Consider the following 24,371-nt stretch of genomic DNA (forward strand, 5'->3'; position numbering starts at 1 on the left):
CAATGAAAAATAAATAATTTTTTTAAGAAAACCACCATGAGGGACTTCCCTGGTATTCCAGCGGTTAGGACATGGCGCTTTCACTGCTAGGGCACGAATTCGATCCCCGGTTGCTGAACTGAGATATTGCAAGCCAAGTGGCCGGCCACACACACACAAAAAACCTACACAGGATGAGATGCCACTCAAACCCCCACAAAAATGACTTAAACGTTTTTTAAAAACACCACAATGTCAAGTACTGGTGAAGACATGGACAAAGCGGGGTGTCCACACTGTAATGATAGAAGTATAAACTGGAACAACCATTTCGGAAAACTAACGGGCAGGATTTCCTAAAGCTAAGTCAGTATATTTACGGTCCAGCAGTTTCACTGTTGAATACACCCCCAGAAGAAGTGATCGGCTTATGTCCACAAAAAGACACGTAAGAATGTTTACAGTGTAAGCCGCAGTAGCCAAAACCTGGAAATAAATGTCCAACAACAGAGTGGAAAAAAAAAGGAAATATAACGCAAGCTGTGTGAGCATTTTCAATTTTTCTAGTAGCCATATTATTATAAAAGGAAAAAGAAACAGGTGAAATTAATCTTAATAATATATTTTATTTAACCCAGTATATCCTAAATATTATCAAGATGTAACCAAAATAAAAATTACTGATAGTTTGCATTTTTTTCATATAAGGACTCCAAATCTGGTGTATATATATTATACATCCCAGTGCTTCTCAGTTCAGACTAGCCACATTGGGAGGACTCAACAGCACGTGTAGCTAGCTTGCAGCTACCATAGCGGACAGTGCAGACAAGAATGCTTGATCTCAGTTACCATGGAGTCTGGATCGCAGGAGGATGAAACATGGGAGGATACAGCTTACTGACCCAAGAAGCCCAGCCCTCCATTTCTAACTTGGGAACCATGAAGAAACCGGCTCCTGTTTCTGCACTTCCTTCCCCCTCCACCTGCTCCAACTCCTGCTCCCCCTTCTTCAGCTCTGCCTGCCCCCTCACTCACGGGCCACCCAACCCGTTTCTACTCTTAACCTTCCTCTCCCCAATCTTGGCTGCTTCCTCTCCCACCTCCCCCTTTGCTCCTGTCCCTTTCTCTCTCTCTGCCCTCCCCAGGTACTCACCAGCCTTCCCCATTTGCTCCCTCTCTGTTCTCAGTTCTGCCTTTGACCTTGAGCTCTCTGAGCCCTGTAACCATCAGATCCAACATGTCCACTCTTCAGACCTCAACCCCAAGGATGCCCAGACCTCACTTGGTGATTCCTACTGTCTAACTGGAGACGAGGTGCCTGCCAGTCAGATTCCTGGTCCAGCCCAGACCTTTGGGCAACAGGAGCACCCAGGAGCCAGTAGACATGGGGTCCACAGAGGGCCAGCCCAGTCCATAGGCATCCCCTCGGGTAGCGTTTCTCTTCAGGTATTACGTCCTCCATTGTGCTGACCCTGGCCAGGGGTCAGATAAATGAATAAGGAGTTCCTGTCCCTGCCTGGACTGGCTGGTCAGCCTTAGAGGACCCCAACATTTGTAACTGACCTCAAGGCCCTGCCAACAGCAAGGGAATGAGGAGTGTCTGCGGTCTCTGTCCTGTCTCCAGGAAACCCAGCCTTATGTCTCTGGTCACTGTTTGAGCAACTGCTCGAAAGAAGTTCTGTGAAAACATGTAAATAAGAGCTGGAATAATGACTCACGTTCTCCCAGATCTCATCTTTGTCCCAAGATGTACAGAACATCAGTGCATTCCAACCACTACTAAACCCACACTTGAGATTCTGACTCCTATAGGAAGGAACGGTTTCCTGTGGATTCTGATCAAAGTCGTGTCCAACTCTGAGGTATCACTCCTCCCCGATCTCTAATTCACAATCAGAATTCATGGATAACAGAGTCTAAAAGGCAAAGCATTGCTTATACCCCATCCAACCAGGATGAAAGAGTAAACGTTTATACAGGAATCCCCAACCTTGAGCTACGTCTTCTGAATGTGACCAGGAAGGGAGTGGGTGCAGAAAGGAGGGGGAAGAATCCCCGGAAAGACCCTCCAGCTCTCCCTTCCTTCTCAAGTGTGGAGTGTGTCAGCTCCGGTGCTGAACTCGGAAACACATAAGAGTTAGGTAAGATTCAGCCCTATGGGAACACCTTCCTTTCTTCTTATCCTTCATCAACCTTGTGATTATTTAGGTCCCCAATACGTCAGATTCCCCAGCACAGAGACGCCGGAGGACATAGTAGACGTGTGAAGACCAGCAGACCAAGGAGCCACCTGTTACGGACAAAAGGCAATGACTCCTGGGTGGCTACAGCTACTCACGTCCAAAGAGCCATAGTGACCAGTGAAAGGAAGATGCCCGTCCAACACGAGGGATGTGAGAACTCAGGCCCCAATCCACCCTGACGAGCTCATTGGTTTTCCCCTCTCCTCCTTTGCTCCATCCTTTTGATGTAGCCAGGAGGATGCCAGAAGTAGCCAGGAAGATGCCAGAAGAACCCAAGATGAGTTTTTTTTTTTTTATGTCTCATGGTTCAATTAATATAATTTATTAATTTATTGGGTCACTTCATCCTAAAATAGGATTTGACTAATTTTAAGAGATGTACATAACAAGAAGAAAATAATAAAGGATCGAGAAGAGAAAACAAAGTCAAATAAAATGAAAGCAGGGCTTGATGCACAAATGGAAAATTTTTTATTTTTTTAATTTATTTTAATTGGAGGCCAATTATTTTACAATATTGTAGCAAATGGAAAATTGCAAGAGCCTGTTGTCTTTAGATTTGGACCTTAATCTCTGAGCCTCCTAGTGGTCAAAATGTAATCCATTTTAATGCTACAGTCTCACCAATGTCTAAGAAATTAGTTGTTCATGAAAGGTCCCTGAGATAACATGTGTGTTTGCCCTTCCCCCAAGGATACCAGATGGGTTTAGCGTGACCTTCAGCTCAGGTCACCTCACCTCCTCCCTCTATGTCGAGGCAACTTCAGAAGTAGGGTTGGGTTGGGGACTTTGCATGTGATCCTTAAACAGCCCTTTCTGGGTGCTGTCCATGGAGAGTGCTCCGACCTGGGCCCCTGCCTTCAGAGCCTCTTACCACCCCTCCAGGGTACCCCCATGACCCCATCTCCTGCTGGTCTCCGCCGCCTCTAAACACAAAGTTACTCTGGTCTACGAATTCCCCAAAGCACTAAAGCCAAGCCGTGTCCTATGTAGGAGGAAGGAGAGGAGCCCTTCCCCCTCTTTGTCACACTGGGTGTGACACCAGGCACATACTGGTCACCCAGCACCAAAGGAGGGCTCCCTGAGCCCCAGACTCTCAAGAGGTAGGTGACCACAGCTGCATCCACCTTTGCCCGCAGCAACTCTCTTGCTGGAGCTCAGATGGACTCCTACCGCTGGTCCAAAACCAGCCTAGAAGCAGACTGGTTTTCTTCACCTTCCCTCCCATGGCCCTTACCCTCTGGATGGCCAGATTATGAAGTATTTTCCCACAGTGAAAATGTGCAAAATAAACATGACTTTAGAAAGAAGTTCAAGGTAATGGCAGACAGGATCAGAATCATCTTCACGTGCAAAGAGAACCACTAGCTATGGCTCGATGAGAAAATCAGCATCTAGGTGGATCGTAATTCCGGTCAATTTACATAAAATGGTGTAATTGGATTCTGCCCTTGACTTAACCAAAGGGCTCCTAGAACAAAGCGGTTCTCAGCTTGACAAGTGGGAACCTAAGCTCAGCTGAGAACAGGGGCTCGCACACTCTCCGCCCTCTCCCCCGCCACCAGCGGCACAGGCGGGGGCCACTAGGGTTCCTAACTGGGATCAGGGGAGCGAGGCCTCATGGGGCACTGAGGTCTTCGTCCAGACTCAGGGTGGGCTGGGGGAAGCCCTGGAGAGATGAGAAACCTGACCCCCTGAAAACCACATTTGGAGGCAATTCCAGACCTGCCTGAAACCAGAGGGAGAGGAAATGGTGCTAAAGGTAAGCTGGAGTTAATACTGATGTCGGGAACGTGCAGAGAAGCAGCCATGGGCAGAAGACCTCAAGGCTCAACCCGAACCGAACCGAACCGAACCTGCAAAGCCTTCCTAACCTCCCACTACGGGCGGCACTAACCACTTGTGACAGACGGCAGCAGGGGCGTAAGATGGGCACCTGCTGCTAAGAGCGGGAGGCGAAGGCACGTCCAGAGGGGAGGATGGGCTCAAAACTGAGGTCAGGGGATGTTCCACATGATTCATTCTGAACCCATTCAGAGAAAGACTTCCAGGCCGCTTGGCAGACACAGCTCAACTGGAAAACGCCCTTAAAAGGGACAGCGTGCCTCTGGGTGTGCACACCGCGCTGGCGGTGGGCGGAGGCAGCTTACTGTGAGCCCGCACGTGCGCGTGATCGCCCATGCTGAGTGGTGGACCAAGAGGCCAGAAAAGGCAGCAGTGGGTGGACATGGGCCTCAGTGTCAACATGCAGGTGGAACAGAGTGAATGGAGACGCAGGCCTGGGCCCCAAGGCTGGGCTACAGAGACCCAAGGCAGCCTGGGTGGCTTGAGACCATCTGCCACCCATACCCCTTCCAGATGTCACCACATTCATACTTCAAAACCTCGTGGTCCCAAAAGGCATTACTCTTCTCCACAGACTGACCAAAAATAAAGTCTTCTCTGCAGGCTGAAGCCATCTGCACTGTGGGCCCCAGAACAGGACCAGGCAGGGAGAACCCAGGGGTCCCTGCTGCTACATTTTCCAGCACAGGAGGACCCCAGTCACCTTACACTCCTTCAGGCAGTAAGAAAGCTGTCTGCTGAGTCTGTGGAGTGAACATCTAAGTGGTGCCTTTCAGTCACCTCTGAGGAGCCAACGCCCTTCATGCGGTGGAGGGTATGGAAATCAAGTTTGGAGATGCAGCTCACAGGAGACACTGTCCCAGGGAGGCAGTCACCGCTTCCACTTCCCATAACCAGGGTCTGACCTGCGGTCATACAGGCTGAGAAACCGCCCATTCCTCAGAGTGAATCCACTTCCCCAAGAGCAGATTTGAGGTAACAAGGCTCAGGGTGTATCAAACCAGCTGTTGGCTTCTATGAGCAGCCAAGACCTGCTGGAGGTTGCTAGGCACCCTGGAAGAGGCATGGGGCGGGCCCCAAACATGGGAGCCACCCGAATGAGAACTTCTTCCAGAGGCAGATTCAGGGACAAGGAGAGGCGGTCTCCCTGGGCCACGTTCTCTCCCAGCCCACACTGCCCTCCCGTTTCACGGCTACAGTTCAGAGAGATGAGCCACAGGTCACAAACATCAAAACTGTCCCGAGAACATGAGACACCAGTATGCTTCCAAGAACAGGGGGGGCGGGTGACACTTGAGGAGGAGAGGGCTACATCTCACTTCTACAGAGCTCAGCCTGGCTTCCACAGGGAAGGTTCCAGAAAATTCAGAACCACATTGATTCAGGTGTCAGGAGCAACTGAGGCAGCGTTTGCAAGGTGGCTGGAGCTTGCAAGGTGGTGGGGCTGGGGAGTGGTCTAGATCTCCTTTGAGGAGCATCTTCCTCCATACACAGTGCTCCTGAAGTTCTGTCTGTATCCAGCATTTCTCTGACTTGAACAGGAATGTAACCTCCCACACACACACCTCCCCCCAGCTTCAGACCTGCTGTGTATTGCCTCTTGGGTGTCCCTTAGGTACAAGCTCAAAATGTCCCAAATTAACCTTCTGCTCTTCTGCCCTCCTGCCCTGTCTGCACCTCCTCCTGTGCTCCATCCTGAACAAGGGCAGGCTCCACAGCCACCCAGGCATTCTAGCTTTCCACGGCTGCCCTCAACTCTGCCTGTGGAACCTCTCAAATCCAACCCCCTCCTCTTCAACGTCACCACTGCTCTAGCCCAGCGCCTCACTTCTAACTGGAATATCGCGATAGTGTTCCAACAGTCTGCAGCACGTCCAGGCTCCATCCAGCTATTAGGTTTCAACAATGCACATCTGACCAGGCACCCCTCAGCCTGGTGTCCCAGCTCCACGCAGCCACCAGGTCCTCTGTGACCCTGCCCCCCTCCCCCGCATCCCGCCAACCGGAGCTCCTACCACTTCCCACCTCCCATTTGAAGCCACAATAGTAGCTGAGAAGCTATGGCCCCCCCCCCCCCGAAGCCACGCTAGTTGACACCACCAGGCCTCCCCCTGGACGTCCCTGCCCCTCCTCCAGGATCCTTTCTCTTGGCTCAGGGGGCACCTTACCCATCATCTTATTGTCGCAGTTACTGACATCTGCTGGTTCAAAGCCAGGGCTCACCCATGGGCCCTGCTCCTCAGAGGTAAGGTGAGGCAGGAAAGGTAAGCCAGGAAGAAGGGAACAGGTAGTGACTGAGGTGAGCTGGTTCTTGGGAAACTGAGAAAGGGGCTAAGGAATGATCGGCGTCTCCCCAGCTGCCTCACATGTGAACAGAATTCCATTCCCCAAAGGTCCCTCACATCTACTATCTAATTTAATAGCATTTCCCAGGTTCATGAACAGCCAGAGTAGGCATGGCAGCAAAGTATCAATAGGTGGGTGTTAGAAGGAACCTCCTTCAAAATGCTTTGCAAACCATAGTCCTTGGCTAACATTTTAAAACACTCCTAAGGAGAAAGCCTGGAGGTCAAAGTGCTGAGAACTGAAAACCATCCTGTGTGAAACTTTCTGACAAAGCCTGCTGCTGTGGGAGGCAGCTCTTTAAGGGCAACATTTAGAAAGCGCCGCGTAGGCCTGGGATGAGGTGGCTCAGAGTGAAAGTGCACCACGAGCCTGGAATCAAGATCAGTGTTCAAAGTCCCCTCCACAGCGCTCCACACCCACTGACTTCTTTTACTCTCCTCTGCCTCAGCCTTGGCACAAAGCTTCTTCCGTGCCAAGAGGGAGGGGGCCGGGGGCAAACACACAGGGGTGAGAAAGCACTGGCCAGGAAGCCCGGGTTTCTTATGGTTTAACCTACAATCGAGCCGAGTCTAACAGGAAGCAGGGATGATCTCCTGAGAAAAAGGGAAGTTCTTAAAAATCCCATTTACTTAGCCCAGATAGTATCCCAGGGGAAGAGACGTTCCTTTGACTACGTTACTTTTCCCAATCTCAACTCACCTCTCTCTCTCACCCATATTATTGTGAAGATGGACAGTCTTATCGAGTGCTTCAGTAAGAGCTCAGCCTTGCTCAAAGCACACTGCCGGTTCTGAACATCCCCAGTCCTTCAATCGGTTAGGATTCTCTATGTCCATATTTGTTAAAAATTGAATTCGTAGGGAATTTTAACTGAAAACATGGTCTACAAAGTGCTTTGGCACCTGAGTTACCTGCCCCAATGGGAAAGGGGACTCAGTGTAGTAGTGAGAGCACCTCAGGCCCCAGAGGCAGATGTGGCCGAATCCTGTCTCTGCCATTTTCAGATATGTGACCCAAGCAAGTCACTCTTCTCTTCTGGGAAATGAGAGAAATATTAGTACCTCCTGGGGCAGCTGTGAGTAGATGAGAAGATGTATATAAAGTGCTTAGCTCAGAGCCTACTGAAAAGCTCAGGGAACACTGGCTACTTTTTTGCTACTATTAATAATGATCTACTAAGGATGTCACAGTTGTTCCTATCCTTTGATAAGCTCACCCCCTGCTCTAGGTCACTGATTCTCAATTATGTCCCCTCTCACCAGAGGGTCTCAAAATTCTCCCAGGTTGTTATGCCCCAGTGGAAAACTGCCACGGGTGAGAATTTTCCAATGTACACGGATGAGGCATGTGTACCCGGGGACAGTGTGAAGGCACGGGAAGGTCTCAAATCACTGCTCAGGGCCAACAATTTACCTCTAATCTCCTTAGTTACCAGTCTGGCTCCAAGACTGATAAAGCTCTCACATGACAGCAAATATAAGGACAGCCTGAGGATTATGTGGGGTTTTTTTCTGCAGGAGAAAAACACATTATACTTAAAAGAAAGTGCCTTCAAATCTGGATCCTAAGTGTTTGTAATTCACTTCCAAATTACCTCGATGGTACCATGAATAACCTCCCTGGGTACACACCAAGCTTAAAAATTGGGACAGTTTCTTTCTAGCATACATCTTAGGATCTTGGAAGATTTCGATATAGCTTTCTCTCTCTTTTGCTGTTGGGGGCAGTGTTTCCTATGAGGCCTTCCCTCCTGCATGGGTTCTCCGGTGGGCACTGAAGTGGGAGCTGTTGTTGAAATCTTTGCCACACTCTGTACACTTGTAGGGTTTCTCCCCAGTGTGGATTCGCTGGTGAATAATGAGACTGGAGCTCTGGTTGAAGCATTTCCCACACTCTCTGCACTTATAAGGCTTTTCTCCCGTGTGGATCCTCTGGTGGGTAATGAGGTTGGAACGGTCACGGAAGAACTTTCCACACTCGAGGCATTTGTAGGGCTTCTCTCCCGTGTGCACCCTCTGGTGTGTGATGAGCTTGGAACGCTCCCCAAAGCATTTCCCACAGTCCATGCACTCGTACGGCTTCTCCCCAGTGTGGGTCCGCTGGTGGTTGGCCAGCGTGGAGCTCTTACTGAAGCTTTTCCCACACTCAGCACACTCATATGGTTTCTCTCCCGTATGGATTCTTTGGTGACTGATGAGGGCGGAACTTTTAGAGAAGCTTCTTCCACATTCAGAACACTGATACAGTTTTTCCCCTGCATGGGTGCTTTGTGGTCCAGGCGAATTCGCATTCTTACTGGCACTGTGAGGTTGCTCAGGATTTGTCCCCTCGGTGGAGTTCCTCCAGTGAGCACTGAAAGACGGGTTCTGGCCAGAGTTTTCCCCAGGCTCACGACAGTGGTCAGAATTTCCTCCCAAGTGGATTCCCTGATGTTTCAGGAGGTCTGAGCTCTGGCTAAAGCTTTCCCAACATTCTTCACATTTATAGGGCTTTACTTTCATGTGCGTTCTCTGGTGGGTGATAAGATTGGAGAGGTCGCTGAAGCTTTTCCCACATTCAAGGCATTCGTAGGGCTTCTCTCCAGTGTGGATTCTCTGATGGGTGTTGAAGTTGGAGCGGTCACTAAAGCTTTTCCCGCACTCGAGGCATTTGTAGGGCTTCTCACCTGTGTGTATCCGCTGGTGGGTGGTTAACTGTGAATTCCGGCTGAAGGTTTTCACGCACATGTCACACTTGTAGGGCTTCTCTGCGAGGTACAGGCCTTGGTGGTCGATGAGCTTTTCCAAGTCCTCTTCAGAAGAACACTCTTCCCACTGTCCTTTACCTTCATTTTCATTTTCACTGTCTTCCCCCCAGTCGTGAGGGTAGCAATCATCCCCAGCAGTGCATTTTGATAAGGCTCTGGGCAAATTGCAAAAAAGGTCCTGCTCTGGAATCTGGTCTTCATCCTCACACCTCATCTCAAAACCTGGAGAACGGATAGAAATGCGATCATTAGTTAGTACCCATTTATACATCTGGATCTTGCACCTTGTGAATTTGGCTAACCTGAATTTGTACTTGTGTCTCACATCTCACATCTTATAAATGTTTTGGTACACACATGCATTTCTTACTTGTTAAACTTAGGAACAGAGTCTGAGACATGCTTTACTCCACCAAGGGAACCACTGAGCCCAGCCCAAGCAGCCAGCTGGCAAGTCTCCTTAGCCAACCACCCTATTCCACTGCTGAACAAGGAACACCTCCTGCTCCTGTATATTCAGTCTGGCCTGTGTCACATCAGACTGAAAGAACTCTATAACTGCCCAGATGGATCCAAGTAAAACTCTAGACCAACTGCTTTTTTCATCTGGGGAATTACGCTAAGCCAGAGACTGGATAATCTCAGGAAAACACAAATCCTTTTCTTATTCAATTCCATTCTTTTTCAGTTCAAAGAAAAGATAATGAGCCTGGCTCCCACACTCTCTGCACACTTGCAGATTTTGTGGACAATCTAATTACTAAAAACTTACCAGTGTCTGAGGTTTTAGGACTTGGGGTTGGAGGTCTGATGACATCTTCACCTGCCATCTCATCCCAAGCCTCCTGGCTGACAACCTCGGTACTGCTCTGATCAGAAGTAGGGAGACCTGCTGCCTCCCCGCCGGTCCCCATGTCTCTAACCGCAGTCCTAGCCCTCATCAGCGAGTCCAGCTCCTCATAGAAGGGGCAGGTCCCAGGTGGGTGGCTGCTCTTGGCTTTTCGGTAGCTTCGAAGGAGGTTTTTGAATCTGTAGCGACACTGCTCCAGGGTCCTCAGGAAGCCCTGTGCACACAGCCGCTCTGCAATGGCCCGGTACACCTGGCTGTTCTGGTGACAGGTGCGAAGCTTCTCAGAGAATGGGGACTCACTGAGAATGGTCAGGAAGGCCTTGGTCTCCTCGTAGCCCCAGTGCACACCTGCTGTCAGGAGTGAAGAGTTCAGAATTGAGAGACTTGATGAGATTTGCCTAGGTCATCAGGGATCAGGGTCACCTGCTCTGCTAAACACCTAGAACACAGGCACTTTGGAGATTACCCAGGTGCCTAGGGCACCAGCAAACAGTATACCCTTGTTTCTTGAAAGGCTATGCCAGGGCTTCCCACCCCCACCTCCTTCTAAGAGAGTCTATTAATACTTAAGTGTCTTGGGACTTCCCTGGCAGTCCAGTGGTTAAGACTCTACACTTCCAATGCAGGGGGTGCAGGTTCAATCCCTGGTCAGGGAACTAAGATCCCACATGCCGTGGGGCATGGCCAGAAGTAAAAAATAAATAAATAATAAATATTTAAGAGTCTTGGCTAAAGGGGAGGACTTAAGGAGCTGTGTTATACCAGGTGACCAGCCCCCTGGCTTCAGCTGACTGTATCAAGGAAAGGCCTATAACCAAGATACAGGAGACTCTCTGTATCTCCACATCCATTCAATACACGTCCTCTACTTGCTTTATAAATTTCCTTTTTAACAAACTGAGAATCCCTTCAGATAACGTTGTAAGAGAATCCAACTGAGGATGCCCCTTCCTCTTTTGTGGAAGAAGGAAAAGGAGGTGATCTATTTTCAGTGCTTCTGCAGGTAAAGGATGCAGCCAGGGAAGCGACATGGTGGAGGGAAACCCACCTAGGAGTACAGGCAGGAGCCCTGAGCTCTGATTCTTGTGTGTCCTTAGAGATGACACTTCATAGCCTGGCCTTCTGGGTTTCCACTTTTGTAGTGACTGGGTATTTCCTCAATATACGCTGTTCAAGTATACACTGTCCTGATTTCCGCTATACCAATGAAATACTTCACTCAATATCTTTCTTTACCTATATTTACTACTTGTGAAATCACAGGCTGATGTGCTCATACACATAAAATTAAAAAGTTCACTCATGTTAACACTTATGATCATCCCCATACTACCATTAATACCGTCTGAGAAACACTGAATTAGCTCTTTAAGGTCCCGTAAGGTTTTAAGTGTTTGCTTCTTTTTTGCACAGTGAAGGAAATCATCGACAAAATGAAAAGACAACCTACTGAATGGGAGAAAATATCTGCCAACGATATGACCAATAAGGGATTACTATCTAACATATATGAACACCTCATACATCAATAAAAGCAAATAACTCAGGTTAAGAAATGAGTAGAAAACTACTGAGCCCGCATCTGCAACTACTAAAGCCCACACACCTAGAGCCTGTGCTCTGAGACAAGGGAAGCCATTGCAGCGAGAAGCCCAAGCAAAGCAACTAGAATAGACCCGTCCGCCACAACGAGAGAAAGCCCGGGCACAGCAAGGAAGACCCAGCGCAGCCAGAAATAAGAAGTAAGAAAAAAAGAGAAGAACTGAATAGACATTTTTCTAAAGAAGAAATGCAGATGACCAACACATGAAAAGACACTCAGATATTGCTCATCATCAGGGAAATACAAATCAAAGCAATAAGAGACATCACCTCAAAACTGTCAGAATGGCTGGTATCAAAAGTCTACAAATAACAAATGTTGGTGAGGATGTGACAAAAGAGACTCCTTGTACCTTGTTAGTGGGAATGTAAACTGATGCAGCTACTGTGGAAAACAGTATGAAGGTGTCTCAAAGAACTAAAAATAAAGCTACCAAGTGACTCAGCAATCCCACTGCTGGGTATATTTACAAAAAAAACCAGAAACACTAATTTGCAAAGATTCATGCACCCCAATGTTCATAACAACACTATTTACAATTGTGAAGGCATGGAAATGACCTAAGTGTTCATCAACAGATGAACGGATAAAGAAGGTGTGGTGTGTGTGTATATATACCTATATATATTTATATATAATAGAATACTACTCAGCCATAAAAAAGAACAAAACTTTGCCATTTGCGGCAACATGGACGGACCTGGAGGACATTACGATAGGTGAAATAAGTCAGACAGAGAAAGATAAATATTGCATAATATCACTTACGTGTGGAATCTAAAAAACACAATAGACTAGTGAACATAACAAAAGGGCAAACTCACAGGTATAGAGAACAAACTGGTAGTTACCCAGTGGCGAGTGGGAAGGGGGATATAGGGGTAAGAAGTAGGAGGCACAAACTGTTGGGTGTAAGACAGGCTCAAACTCTCAGGTGTTGTACAACATGGGTAACAGAGCCAATAATTTTTCAATAACTGTAAATGGAAAGTAACCTTGAAAAACTGTATCAAAATTAAAAAAAAAAAAAGTTTTTAAGTATTTGCTTCTCTAAGGAAACTCAGACAAGGAGAACTGACCACAGGAGAGAGAATCAGAGCTTGAGGTTGACCTTGCTCCAGCAGCATCGATCCAGACTGGCAGTCTGTGTCCTGAACTACAGCAGAGGTTTGGTTGGTAGGAGGTTTGGAATCTGAATCCAACTAAGCCCCAAAGTTCTTACCAATACGACTCTGGAGCAGAGCTGGGCCCCCTGGGATCCCAGGCCCCTGGATGGACTCGGTGGCCAGGTCATCACCATTACAGTCGTCTGCCGTTTCCTCTGGCTCCCAGCCCCCTTCTTCCTGCTCATCCACCTCCATGTCACTGTCCCCTAGCCGGGGGAGAGCCACAGTCTCTCCTGGGCCGTCCGAGGCTCTCATGGCTGTCCGAGCCCTAACCAGGGCCTCCAGCTCCTCATAGAAGGGGCAGGTCCCCGGCGGGTGGCTGCTCTTGGCTTTCCGGTAATTCCGCAGCAGGTTCTTGACCCTGTAGCGACACTGCTCCAGCGTCCGTAGGAAGCCCCGTGCCCTCAGCCGTTCTGCGATGGCTCGGTACACCTGGCGGTTCTGGTGACAAGTCCGGAGCTTTTCAGAAAAAGGCGACTCGCTCAAAATTGCCAGGAAAGTCTTGGTCTCCTCGTAGCTCCAGTGCACACCCGACACTTTCACATCCTCCACGGGCGCCGGGCATCGTTCTTCCCAGGTCTTGCAATCCCTCCAGGCCAATGCCTGAGCTGGTTTAGTTTGCTCAGGATCCAAGCTGTAATCTGCAGAGTTCTTTTTTCCAGAATTTACAAGTCTTGGACCCCAAAACTCTGGTCCCTGCTCTTGCTGGGCAATGGCGGTTGGTTTTGAAACCGGAACTCCTATACAAAAGAAAGAAGATCCATGATTAAGTAGAAACGATCTGTCGAGCAAAGTATTTTGTCTAAAAAGTCGTTTACACATCATTTGACTCCAAGAAACTAATGAGAAATTTCCACGCTAATCCCTTAAAAGGACTGAAAGGAAAGGTTACCTCACTAGAGGTAACCGCCCCAGAAATATACTGACTTGCCTGCTTTGTTTATTTGCTTTTTGGTTGGTGTGATAAAATACATCCTACAAAAGAGGGGCTGTTACTGGTCCACAGACGGGCACATACTCTAAATTAAGACCAATCAGAAAAAACTTCATGGCTGGAAGGAAGGCTGTGTGTGTACATGTGTGTCTGATTTGAGTTTCTCTTAGCTAGAAACTTGAGGTCTCAAATGCCACTGGCACCTACCTTTTGCACCTACACAAAATAGTCTTAACACAAAGCTAAGACAAAGGCTGGCGAGGGCGAGAGAAAGAAAAAACCCAGGTCTGCTGGGTGGTACTGCCAAGCCAATCTGTACTGCGGTTGGAGCATGCCCTCCTCTGGACATCCAATACTGTGGATGTCAAAACAGTTAGCCAGATTTAAAGGACAAGTGTCCCAAGAGCTCCTGACCCCAACAAATAGGAAGCCTTTAATTAAAATAAATATTTGAAGAAAACCAGATGAAAGAGTTTAGAGCTAAAAGAGGCTTAAGGATTATCTAGTTCAGCATTTCCCAAAGGTTGTTCTTTGAAGACTATTTTCCCCAGAAATCACTGTAAAAAAAAAAGGGGGGGGCACGCTTTTCATCATGTGTAAAAAGGACACACTGCCCAGCAAGTAGCCAACAGCTCCTAGTGTCTCACTTTACTGCCCAGAGTCAGACTTGGCACTGACTCTCTACCTGATTCTGCTCTCGTGTCTCACTCCCCTCTCACTGATCTTATACTCCACCAGGAAATGTTCATTATGGCTTGACTTCCCGTGAAGATGTGCCTACAGAGAAAGCGTCTGTGCTGGTCATAGGGGCTGCAAGGATTTTGAGCCCTGTGATATTTCTTTGGCATTGTGATTTAAATGCATCAATCTCCTGGGCTTAGTTCACTTGACTCTGCTATGAGAGATGGACCCTGTTTGATGCTGAAAAGACTGGGTTTCTTTTTTTTTTATCCTAAAAAAATAAAAAACATGAATCCGCCACGGGTGTACATGTGATCCCCATCCTGAACCTTCCTCCCACCTCCCTCCCCATCCTATCCCTCTGGGTCATCCCAGTCGGGTTTCTTCTGGACCAGCAGGCTGGGCGCAGCCCCAAGACAGGGGTGAGTACTGAGGATATGAGGATAATGAGCCCTGAGCAGGCAGGCTCTTGGCAGCCAGCCTGCCAGCCCAGAAATCCACTCCCCACACCCCTGCCCTGCGGCCACCATGCTGGCCACAGAGAGCATGTCTTCTCGCCGGGTCTGAAATTCCAGAGACTTCTCAGAGCTACGAGTCTTAGGGAGTGAGGAAACGCACCATGGGAACTGAGTGTACCCAAACCCAACCATATCTTATCCAGAGAGCACAATTTCGTTACCCAGGGACAAGCCGTTCCCACAGTTGTCTCCTGGGGGGTCCGTGCAGAATTCCTTCTCGGCGTGTCTGTCGGGACCCAGGGCTTCCTGTGGAACATACAACAGAGGACCTCAAATGTCACTGACCTTTGAAAACAGCCTGGGAATCCCGCCAGGCCCCAGGAAGGATAATGGACACAGCAATAGCCTGTGTGAGGCCAGTCAGCAGCCTCAGCTCGCCCCAGGAGAGGCCCAGTACACAGGGCAGGAAGGGTGGAGAACTAGCACCCTGTACCCGACGGGGGCCACAAAGAAAGGAGAGGAGCTGGGGTCAGGGCACAGGAGAAGTCACGACAGGAAAGGAGGAGCAAACGGTAGCTTACCTGAGACTCCACGGTCACCTCCCAATCTCCGACGCTCCCCGTCTTTGGGAGAGCAGGGACTCGGGGAGTGAGGACAGCTGAGAAGGAAAAAGCATCTCTGAAACCCAAGTTCTGGTTCCCAAAAAAATCACCTCGCTCTCAGGTCCGGCTTTCCTAAAGCCCTGCTTGGATCACACTGAGACTGCCACTGTAGCTAATGTGGATTCCTGCCTTCACTTTCCTTTGAGAGTTTCTGGCTGCTAAGCTGCCCCAGGAGAGATGTCAGCCCTGAACTCCTACACTCACCAACCGGCCCCAGGCCCAGCTGGAACCTGCTACAGGACTCAGTGACAGTGAGGCCTGCTAACACCAGTGGGAGTTCCATCTTCTTACTTCGCAGGGTATCCATCGGACACGATTCTATCCCTTGCATTGAATTCTGCACATCCCTCCTGGGGGATTCTACCTTACCCCCACCCCTAAGCCCTCTTCCCAGATGTTCCCTGACTCTTGGTACTCACCACTCTCTTTCAAGGGCTGTGGCACCATCTTGGTGTCTAGATTCTTGGGAAGGTCAGGACACGAGTTCTTCACCCACTGCTTCTGGGACTGTTCCTCGGGCCAGTGATCTGCTGGCTGCACCTGGCAGCCCTGAGATTCCTTCGTTGTCTTTAAGGACCTCGTATCCTCTACACACAGTTCCAGTTCCTACACACAGATGGCCAAAATTCCCAAGCATAAGTTCAATAACTGGTAGGGTAGGGCATGTTCTTTACAGTTACAACTGTGGTTCAGATGTTAACAGGCTCTTAGAAAACAAAAAAACAAACCAAAGATGGCTTAAAGTATGACAAAGTCATCAGACTGACTTCAGTAACAATCCAGACTGACTTCAGTAACTTACACCACCAAAGCGGGACTGTCTGCTCAACTTTTTCCATAGGTACTTTCAACACTCACATGGTTCAAAAACAGAAAACATACAGAGATGTAATTAGTGAAAATACCCCAAACTCCACCTGTCTCCATGCCACCTGTCCAGTATCTTCCCCAACTCCTCACCATACGTAACCACTGTTCTTCTGCAGCCTTTCAGAGTTTCTTTATATACAAGCAACCATATAAATATATATTATTTTTCCCCATTTTGACATAAAAGGTAGCAACTATTATACAATGCCTTGAACCTTATTTTTTTTATCCAAGATAATATTCACCTTTATCAAACTTTATTAATGAGTTTGCCAAAAACTCACTCCAAAAACCTTTTGGCCAATCTGAAAACTCAAATCCACTCTCACAGAGAGGAATTTTATCTCTGAGAAAATATATTAGGATGGGTTGTGATCATCAAAAGCTATTCCCAATGAGGAGACCCACCAATGTTCTGTGACATTCATAGAGAGAAAACACCTGCTTGTCAATGTTTTAAGAAAACAGTAACTTTGTGTTCAAGATAAAAATAACTTTGTTATAGTTACAATCTTATAATCCACAGAAGTGCTAGGGACTAGAAAGTGAAAAGTGTGAAGTCGCTTAGTCCTGTTCGACTTTTTGCGACCCCATAGACTGTAGGGATCTAGACCCAACAATAATTTTAGAAAGAAGCAGATTCAAGTGCCTATGAGGAGGCAAAAAATCAGGAGGATATTGACTGGGGCAAGGGTGAATTAAGAATTCATCAAATATGGTTCATAGATGCAATGGAATACTACTCGGTCATAAAAAAAAAGAACAAAATAATGCCATCTGCAGCAACATGGATGCATCTAAGTATTATCACACTAAGTGAAGTTAAGTCAGAAAGGGAAAAACATATACCGCACAATATCACTTATATGTGGAATCCAAAATATGACGCAAATGAACCTATCTGTAAAACAGAAAGATTCCCAGAAACAAAACGGAAGCAGCAAGGTTACCTTGAGATGAAGGTTTTGGTTGGCTGGCTCAGGCCACAGTGGCCTGAAGGACCTGTTCTACAAGTACCAGCTTCAAAGCGGGATTCAAAATTTGTTGTCATAAAGGAAATGGCAACCCACTCCAGTGTTCTTGCCTGGAGAACCCCAGGGACAGGGGAGCCTGGTGGGCTGCCGTCTATGGGGTCGCACAGAATCGGACACGACTGAAGCGACTTAGCAGCAGCAGCAGCAGCAAAATTATAAATTATTTTCATGGGCTTTCAGGGTCTCTTGAAAATTATTGAAACTGTGAATGTTAAATCCACAATACTTTCACGACCCTTATCTCAGCTCTACCCTTTCTATGAATCTGGACAGGTTACTTACCTGAGTCTGTTGAACTATCTGAAAATGGCCATGTCAGCAGTACCTACCTTACGGGGTACCTTACTGGGCAGCTGGGTTGATTAGATAAGGAATACGCACAGAAAGCTTAGAACAGTGTCTGAGGCACAGTGAGTGCTCAATAAATGTCAGTTAATATCATTTGAGCCTCATGACTCAGAGGTATTTCAATTCCCGTGGTTTGCAGGTACAGCATATGCCATATAGTAGAAAGAACAATGAACTTGGAACCCAGGATCTGGGTTCAGGCTCTGGTTCATACTGACTGAGCCTCGTGAGCCACCTGTCTTCGGGGGCCTTGGTTTAATCCGTAAGATGAGGACAATGATGCTATTTCTGTCAACCTACATTCCTGCTGTAAACTAAAGAGATCACATACTTAAAAAAGATTCTAAGTATAAAACACAATACAAATTAATGTACTGTGACTATCTGCTGGGAGGCAGCTTAGAGCAATGGTTACAGATGCTGAGCATAGACTCAGACTGCCTGAATTCAAATCCTGCCTCTCTAGAGGCCAGTGACCTTGATCCAATGACCTTTCTTCATTTTCCTCATGGGTAAAACTAGGATAAACAGTACTGGCATCATTTAACTGCTGATGGACGAAATGAGTGGATACATGGAAAGCACTTAGAACAGTGCCCAGGGTATTGCAGTGTTCAGCACACATCGGATGACTGATGACATCACTACTGTGGTTTTGGCCATCATCCCCCTGGTAGCAGCCCCACTGCCTCCCGGCCTGCCCCTTGGAGAGCAGGCTCTTTGCCTTACCCGCTGCCCCGCGGCCCGCGCCTCTCGGTGCCAATCCTCCACGAGGGCCACCGCCTCCTCGCCGCTCTCAGGGTGGCGGGCCTGGACCCAGGCCTGGGCCTCCCGGGGCAAGATGGTCAAGAACTGCTCCAGCACCAGAAGCTCCAGGATCTGCTCTTTGAGGCGGATCTCCGGCCTCAGCCAGTGACAGCAGAGTGCCCAGAGCTGGCTGAAGGCCTCGTGGGGCCCTGCCGCCTCCCTGTACTGGAACTGCCTGAAGCGCTGGCGGGAAGCCTCGGGGCCAGGGACGCGATCGCGGTCCTTCTTGGGCTGGGAGACTGGGGTCCAGGAGTCCTCTTCCAGCTTCACAATCACAAGTTCTTCAGGCTCTTGTTGCGGGGAGGCCCGGGCTTCTAGGGCTACGGCCATTGTCTCTCCTGGACGTCTCCCTTCAGCTGGGCTCTCCATGTCCAACGTCTTCCTGCATCTGTAGTGTGTCCTCAAGGGGCTCTCGGGAGAGGAAAGGCCCCCCCTGCTCTGAAGGCAGAAAGACAGGGGACAGTATGAACAAGAGGATTAGGAGCCTCACCTTCCCTACTCCCCGCCCCCCAGCCCCCCACAAAACCTTCCACTGCTTTGCATGGGGCAGGGCTACTAAGAGATGCCCTCTCCCATAAGCAGGAAAGTTAGCCCACAGTCTGCCCCCGAAACCAGCAGCCAGCGACCTCAGGGGAAGACCACACAGTCCAAAATCCTCCGGGACACCCTAAATGTCTTAGCTGGGCATCCCGGCTGCCGTGCTTGGTCCCCGCCCAGCCTTCCTCCCGCCACACGTGTCCCAACTCCAGCCTCGCCTCCAGCTAGGTTCCAAATGTCACCCCCCCTCCATAAGGTCTTTCTTCCTGGGCCATAAGCTTTCCTCTCTGGGTGCTCTCTTTGCAAAATCCCTCACTCTACACTGCCCCTTGGTCATCCCACACATTTGCCATTTTTCACCACTTCTAAACTGATAACTCCCAAAACTCCCTCCATCCAGGACCTGTCTCCAGACCCCAAAGTCCAACCACCTACAAGGCATTTCCATCTGACTCTCATAAGCACCTCCAACTCAAATTTAGTCAAAAACTAAATTCATCATTTTCCCCTGCAAACCTGTTTCCCTTCTGGAACTCTCTATCAAGCAAAGGCACCACCTTTCAATAAGGTACCCATGCCAGAAATGCGGTTATCATCTTTTTCCAAGATCCCCCACATCCATTCATTACCAAGCTGGGTCTACTTGGAGTTCTCAGCACTTCCAGACAGACAGTGAGTGGCTAGAAGAGGACTCATGACCACCCGGCAGCCTCCTGCTTGTCCCTCAGCTACCAGCTCAAAGTCCCCTCATCTGTTAAGAGTTTCTTGACACATTCTTGTCATGCCCAGCCCCCTTCCCTGCTCTCCAAAAGTCAACTCCCCTCATCCTGTGTTCCCAAAGCACTTGGCAAGTACTTCTAACACAGGTGTTACCTGACACTATCGTAGTTACCTGTTCTTACGTCTGACAGTCCATCCGACTGTATTGCTGGGGCCACTACTGAACCTTACCCATTTCTGTATCCACAGTGCCCAACCTACGTCTGATAAATAGCAGGACCACTGGAAGCTTTGCCTTTTATTAAAATGGTAAACCAAGTACATCAAAAACCTACTGGGCTATGGAAGGCACATAATTTATATTGAGCTGAAGAATTAACCTTTCATGAAACTTCTCTTCTTTTAAGCTTTTTTAATATGGGCCATTTTTATAGTCTTTTATTGAATTTGTTACTATATTGTTTCTGTTTTATGTTTTTGGTTTTTTGGTGTTTTCCTTTGGCTGTGAGGCATGTGGGATCTCAGCTCCCTGACCAGGGATTGAACTCGCAATCCCTGCATTGGAATATGAAGTCCCAACCACTGGATCAACAGGGAAGTCACTAAATTTCTTTTTTAACCACAGCCTTAAACATGCACTAGTCCAAACACATTTGCATCACTGTCTCACATGAAGACTAATTCACTAAGTCATATGCAGAGTTCCACTACGAACCCTGCACTATATTGAGATCTGGAGCCCCAACTGTGACTATGACAGTCTCCACCTTCATCACAGTTACTATCTACTGAGAGAGAGAGTTGACAAGCAAGCAAAGCATACGCTCCTGCACAGAGCAAACATTAACAAAAACAGGCATTTAGCAGTCCCACCAGACCCAAAGAGTCTGATAATACGTATTTTTCTTCTGGGAAGATTTCAAAGTTGCAAAGGTTAGTTTTGAACAAAATCTGAAAGATTTTTCTGCTACTCTCTTAGATACGAAGAGCAGTCTAGCCACAGAGGGAGGTCAACACAGTTAGCAAAGCAGCCTTCCCGCAGAGTGGAGAGGAAAAACGGACATGGGCCCTCCTCAGTCCTGAGACTACCAGAAATATCGGGGGCTCACGGGGGTCAGCGACCTCAAAGGGCATCCATTTTATGAGTGCCCAAGGGGTGCCAGGCTTGGTGCAAAGTGTTCTACATTCATGATCTCACTGAATCTTCCAGGCAAGCAGCTGAAGGGCCATTAATGTTGAGTTGCCTTATATGATCTGTAAGTTCCACACTTTACTTACAAACACCAGAAAGAGAATGAAAGGACGTAATTTAAACCACGCAACCAGTTCCATTCACTATGTGTCTATTCCCGAGCACGTGGTGATGATACTCATGACACTGCTGGTCCCCAGGGTGGCTGAGCTGCCCCAAGCCTCCCTCTCCACTGAGTGAGCAGAGTGTCTTTCATACAGTGTGGTCCCTAAACACAAGCTAACTCTTTCATCTAACGTTCAACCAAGAAAACCTGGCTGTGATATTAGCTTACTGAGAGACAGCATGTTGGCTACAAATTGGCTCCCTGACAAAGGATTTTCAAGCTGACTGTGATTTTTGGCTAAATATGATTTTCACCTTCTGTGCTGACTTTACTATATAATTATCCTTGTAACATATAATTTCACAACATCCCCAATTTACATATAAGGAACTGAGTTTCTCTAAAGATCCATGTGAGGCTCCACAACCACCAAGTGGCAGAGTTGAGATCTAAGCCCAGGTTCCTTTTCTCCTGTCACTTCTCCTAACCATTCCACAGCTTAGCCAGTCATCCAAACCCCTGAGAAGACGGTATGGAGAGTGGAGAGAACATGAAGACAGGAGTGAGCAGATCGGGGGTACCAGCTCCACTCCTGCCTTTTACCAACTGCATGACTTTGGGCAGGTCACATGGCCTTGGCAGCCATCTAGCCAAACTGCAGTAGCCAGACTCATCAGGTGCCCCAGGCTCCCCAACTAGTAAGAGGGTGCATAGCAAAGGACAGGAAGACTAGAATCAGCAGCTGCAAATGTAAATGGCATGGGGTCAGGCAATGTAAATGAGTACACGGATGGAGTACGGACTGCAGCCAACTTCAGAGCACCAGAATACAACTGGCCCAGTGTTCACAGAGGAGCCAGAACTCTGGATTCCTAAATGTTGGCAACCAACTCAGAACTGTTTCAAACACCATGAGGATTAACTAGAGCATAATGGTAGGCTTCATTTAGCATGGTCTGTTACCCTGCCACCTTTCAGCTAAATGATCTCAAAGGTCTCTTCTTAGACTTAGAAAGGGTACAGAGTCCCTCAGCAATGAAGGAGGTGTCATCAGAGCCAGGCTCCCTTTATAAACCCAGGGAAGCAGGGAGGCATCCCAGCTCCCTGAGTGTGCACGCAGACATGGGGAATGGCGTCGTCCCAGTGAATGGCAGGCTGCAAGAGAAGATGTGCCCCAGTTTCCTGGGAAAGGCCAAGACTAGTCTGTGACCTCCAAAGGGAAAGAAACTGGGAGTTCCCAAAGTCTATCAAGCTCACTCGGCTGATTGTCCAGGCTACTGCTTAGAGCAGCCCGAGCTTACACGTAAGGACTTAAACCAGGGACAGCAAACAGGTTTCATTTAAAGCACCAACTACAGTCAACTGTGCTAAGGACTCTGCACCCCATGTGAACATGTACTGTGACCAGTGAGTTGTGACGGCCAGACACAGGAGGCGGAGAAGGAGCACGCATTCTGTGCATTTGCCACCTCTGGTTTAAAGTCCCACAGGCACTGACTCAGCTGCCAGCAAAGACAACCCTGACAGAAGACTAAAGTGCACAGAGAAATCCACTAGAAGTAGCAGTCTTCAAGCCTGGTACAGCAATGCTCACCCTGGACAGTCTTTATTTATACACTCATCAAGCATTTACTGATTTACTTGATTACTTGATTTACATTAAGTACTTACTACTGTGGGCTGGGCAGTGGGGAAATGGAGGTGATGCAGAAACTGTTCCTGTCCTGAAGATACTCACAGCATAGTGGAAGCCACAACAGAAAACTCACTGATAATTATGATCAAATGTGGTAAATGCAATAAAAGAGGTCTGTGGGAGCTGGGGTGAGGGGGTGACTTAAATGAAGAAAGTAACATTTGATTTGGTTCTAGAAAAAAAAAAAAAAAAGACTGAGTCTCTGAGCAGAGATTGGGGGGAATGTGTATTCTGAGCAGAGAGAACAGCATGTATAATGGTGGAAAACCAAACAGCCTCCCCAGGATATGGTGATAACCTTGCCAGCACGAAGACTAGGATGGAAAAGGAGTTCATGAAGGGTCTTGAATGTCAGGCTATTATCTGGACTTAATTCCATAGATGATGGGAGTTAATGAAGGTTTTTAAGTAGAAAGCCTAATCTGATTTGTGGGTTCAACAGATCACAGCAGCTACAACATGTCTGTCCAACCTGTGAAGGTGAAAAAGTGTAGGTTTCAACAAAATCCCTGACAAGGAAATACTCAAGATACATTAAGGAAATTAAAAGATCTGAAAATCCCTGGATGTGGAAGAATGCAAGGGGAATCAGAGGGCACCTGGGTAAAGAGGATGTTGGCACGTTCACTTCCATCAGGCAGAAGGAAAGAGGTGCAGGTTGAGCCCAGAGCACAAGAGCCATCCCCACCCTCTGGGTTCCAGAGATCATGACCATCAGAGAAAGTGTATGGAGGTATCAAATGTTTGTTTTTGATGAGCAGGTAGAGGCTCGAACACTATCTTTAAGGTCAGGCTTCAAGCTCAGGCCCTTTCCCCTCACTTCTTGCCAGGGCCCCAGAACCCTCTCTTCTTCCCTATGAGGTCTCTAGACCCTTCCACCTTCAGAACCTCTCCCGACTCCTCACCTACAGAGCTTTCTAAGAATCTCCTCACTGCCAGGGCCTTCTACCTCCCTCCTTATCCCCGACCCCTCTATGACCCTTTCCATCTCCGGACGCTTCATCCTCTGACCGGCCCTCATCCCCCACCCCCCATAAAAGCCTCTTTCTCCCGTCTCACCTTTCCCCGACCCCCTGTGATAACCACCACGTCCTAAGTCTCCTCCAGCCCAGAGCCTTGAGTCTCAGCTGCCCCCGCCCAGCCACCCGGACTCACCCACCAAGACACCCACTTCACAACAGGGCGGAAGTGCTCCAGGACTCGCGCAGGGAATGCTGGGACGCGGAGTCCGAACAGCGCCACCCCGTGAATGGCGCTTCTGTGACTACAACTCCCAGAAGGAACCGCGCGAGCGCCAGAGTGTGGCCCCGCCCCCTCCTCGCTTGCGGTCTTGCAGGTGTAGTCAGCCAATAGATGCACCATCTCCTCCGGCACCGGAACAAATCGGAAGAGATTATTACGCATGGGGGCGGGGTCTGTTGTGATCCCGGTCCTTTCCACAGGCTCTGGAATAACGGCACCGCCCAGGGGGCGGGCATTCAAGCCGAAGGAGCGGAGTCTATTGAAGCTCAGAGCAAGAGCGGGTGGCTGGGGGTATATTAAAGC

The 24,371-nt window shown here is 48.4% G+C and overlaps 1 protein-coding gene across 5 annotated transcripts; it reads right to left on the reverse strand.

Moving 5' to 3' along the window:
- Positions 1 to 6,157: 6,157 nt before the first annotated feature.
- ZSCAN20 (zinc finger and SCAN domain containing 20) lies at positions 6,158 to 24,035 on the reverse strand. 5 transcript variants are annotated; one of them, XM_070368484.1, is made up of 8 exons: positions 23,982 to 24,035; positions 18,498 to 19,013; positions 15,936 to 16,122; positions 15,436 to 15,512; positions 15,076 to 15,160; positions 12,838 to 13,521; positions 9,935 to 10,360; positions 6,158 to 9,384 (listed from the first exon to the last, which is right to left on the reverse strand). In XM_070368484.1, the coding sequence occupies exons 2-8, from the start codon at positions 18,942 to 18,944 to the stop codon at positions 8,150 to 8,152; spliced, it is 3,141 nt and encodes a 1,046-aa protein (XP_070224585.1). In that variant the 5' UTR covers positions 18,945 to 19,013; positions 23,982 to 24,035; the 3' UTR covers positions 6,158 to 8,149. The 5 variants fall into 5 exon arrangements, with proteins under 5 accessions (XP_070224585.1, XP_005895078.2, XP_070224584.1 ...); XM_005895016.3 differs by having other exon boundaries at positions 9,935 to 10,363; XM_070368483.1 differs by having other exon boundaries at positions 9,935 to 10,363; positions 23,998 to 24,026.
- Positions 24,036 to 24,371: the final 336 nt, after the last annotated feature.

The sequence above is a fragment of the Bos mutus genome, chromosome 3 (genome assembly GCF_027580195.1).
Source record: "Bos mutus isolate GX-2022 chromosome 3, NWIPB_WYAK_1.1, whole genome shotgun sequence".
Classification (NCBI taxonomy): Eukaryota; Metazoa; Chordata; class Mammalia; order Artiodactyla; family Bovidae; genus Bos; species Bos mutus.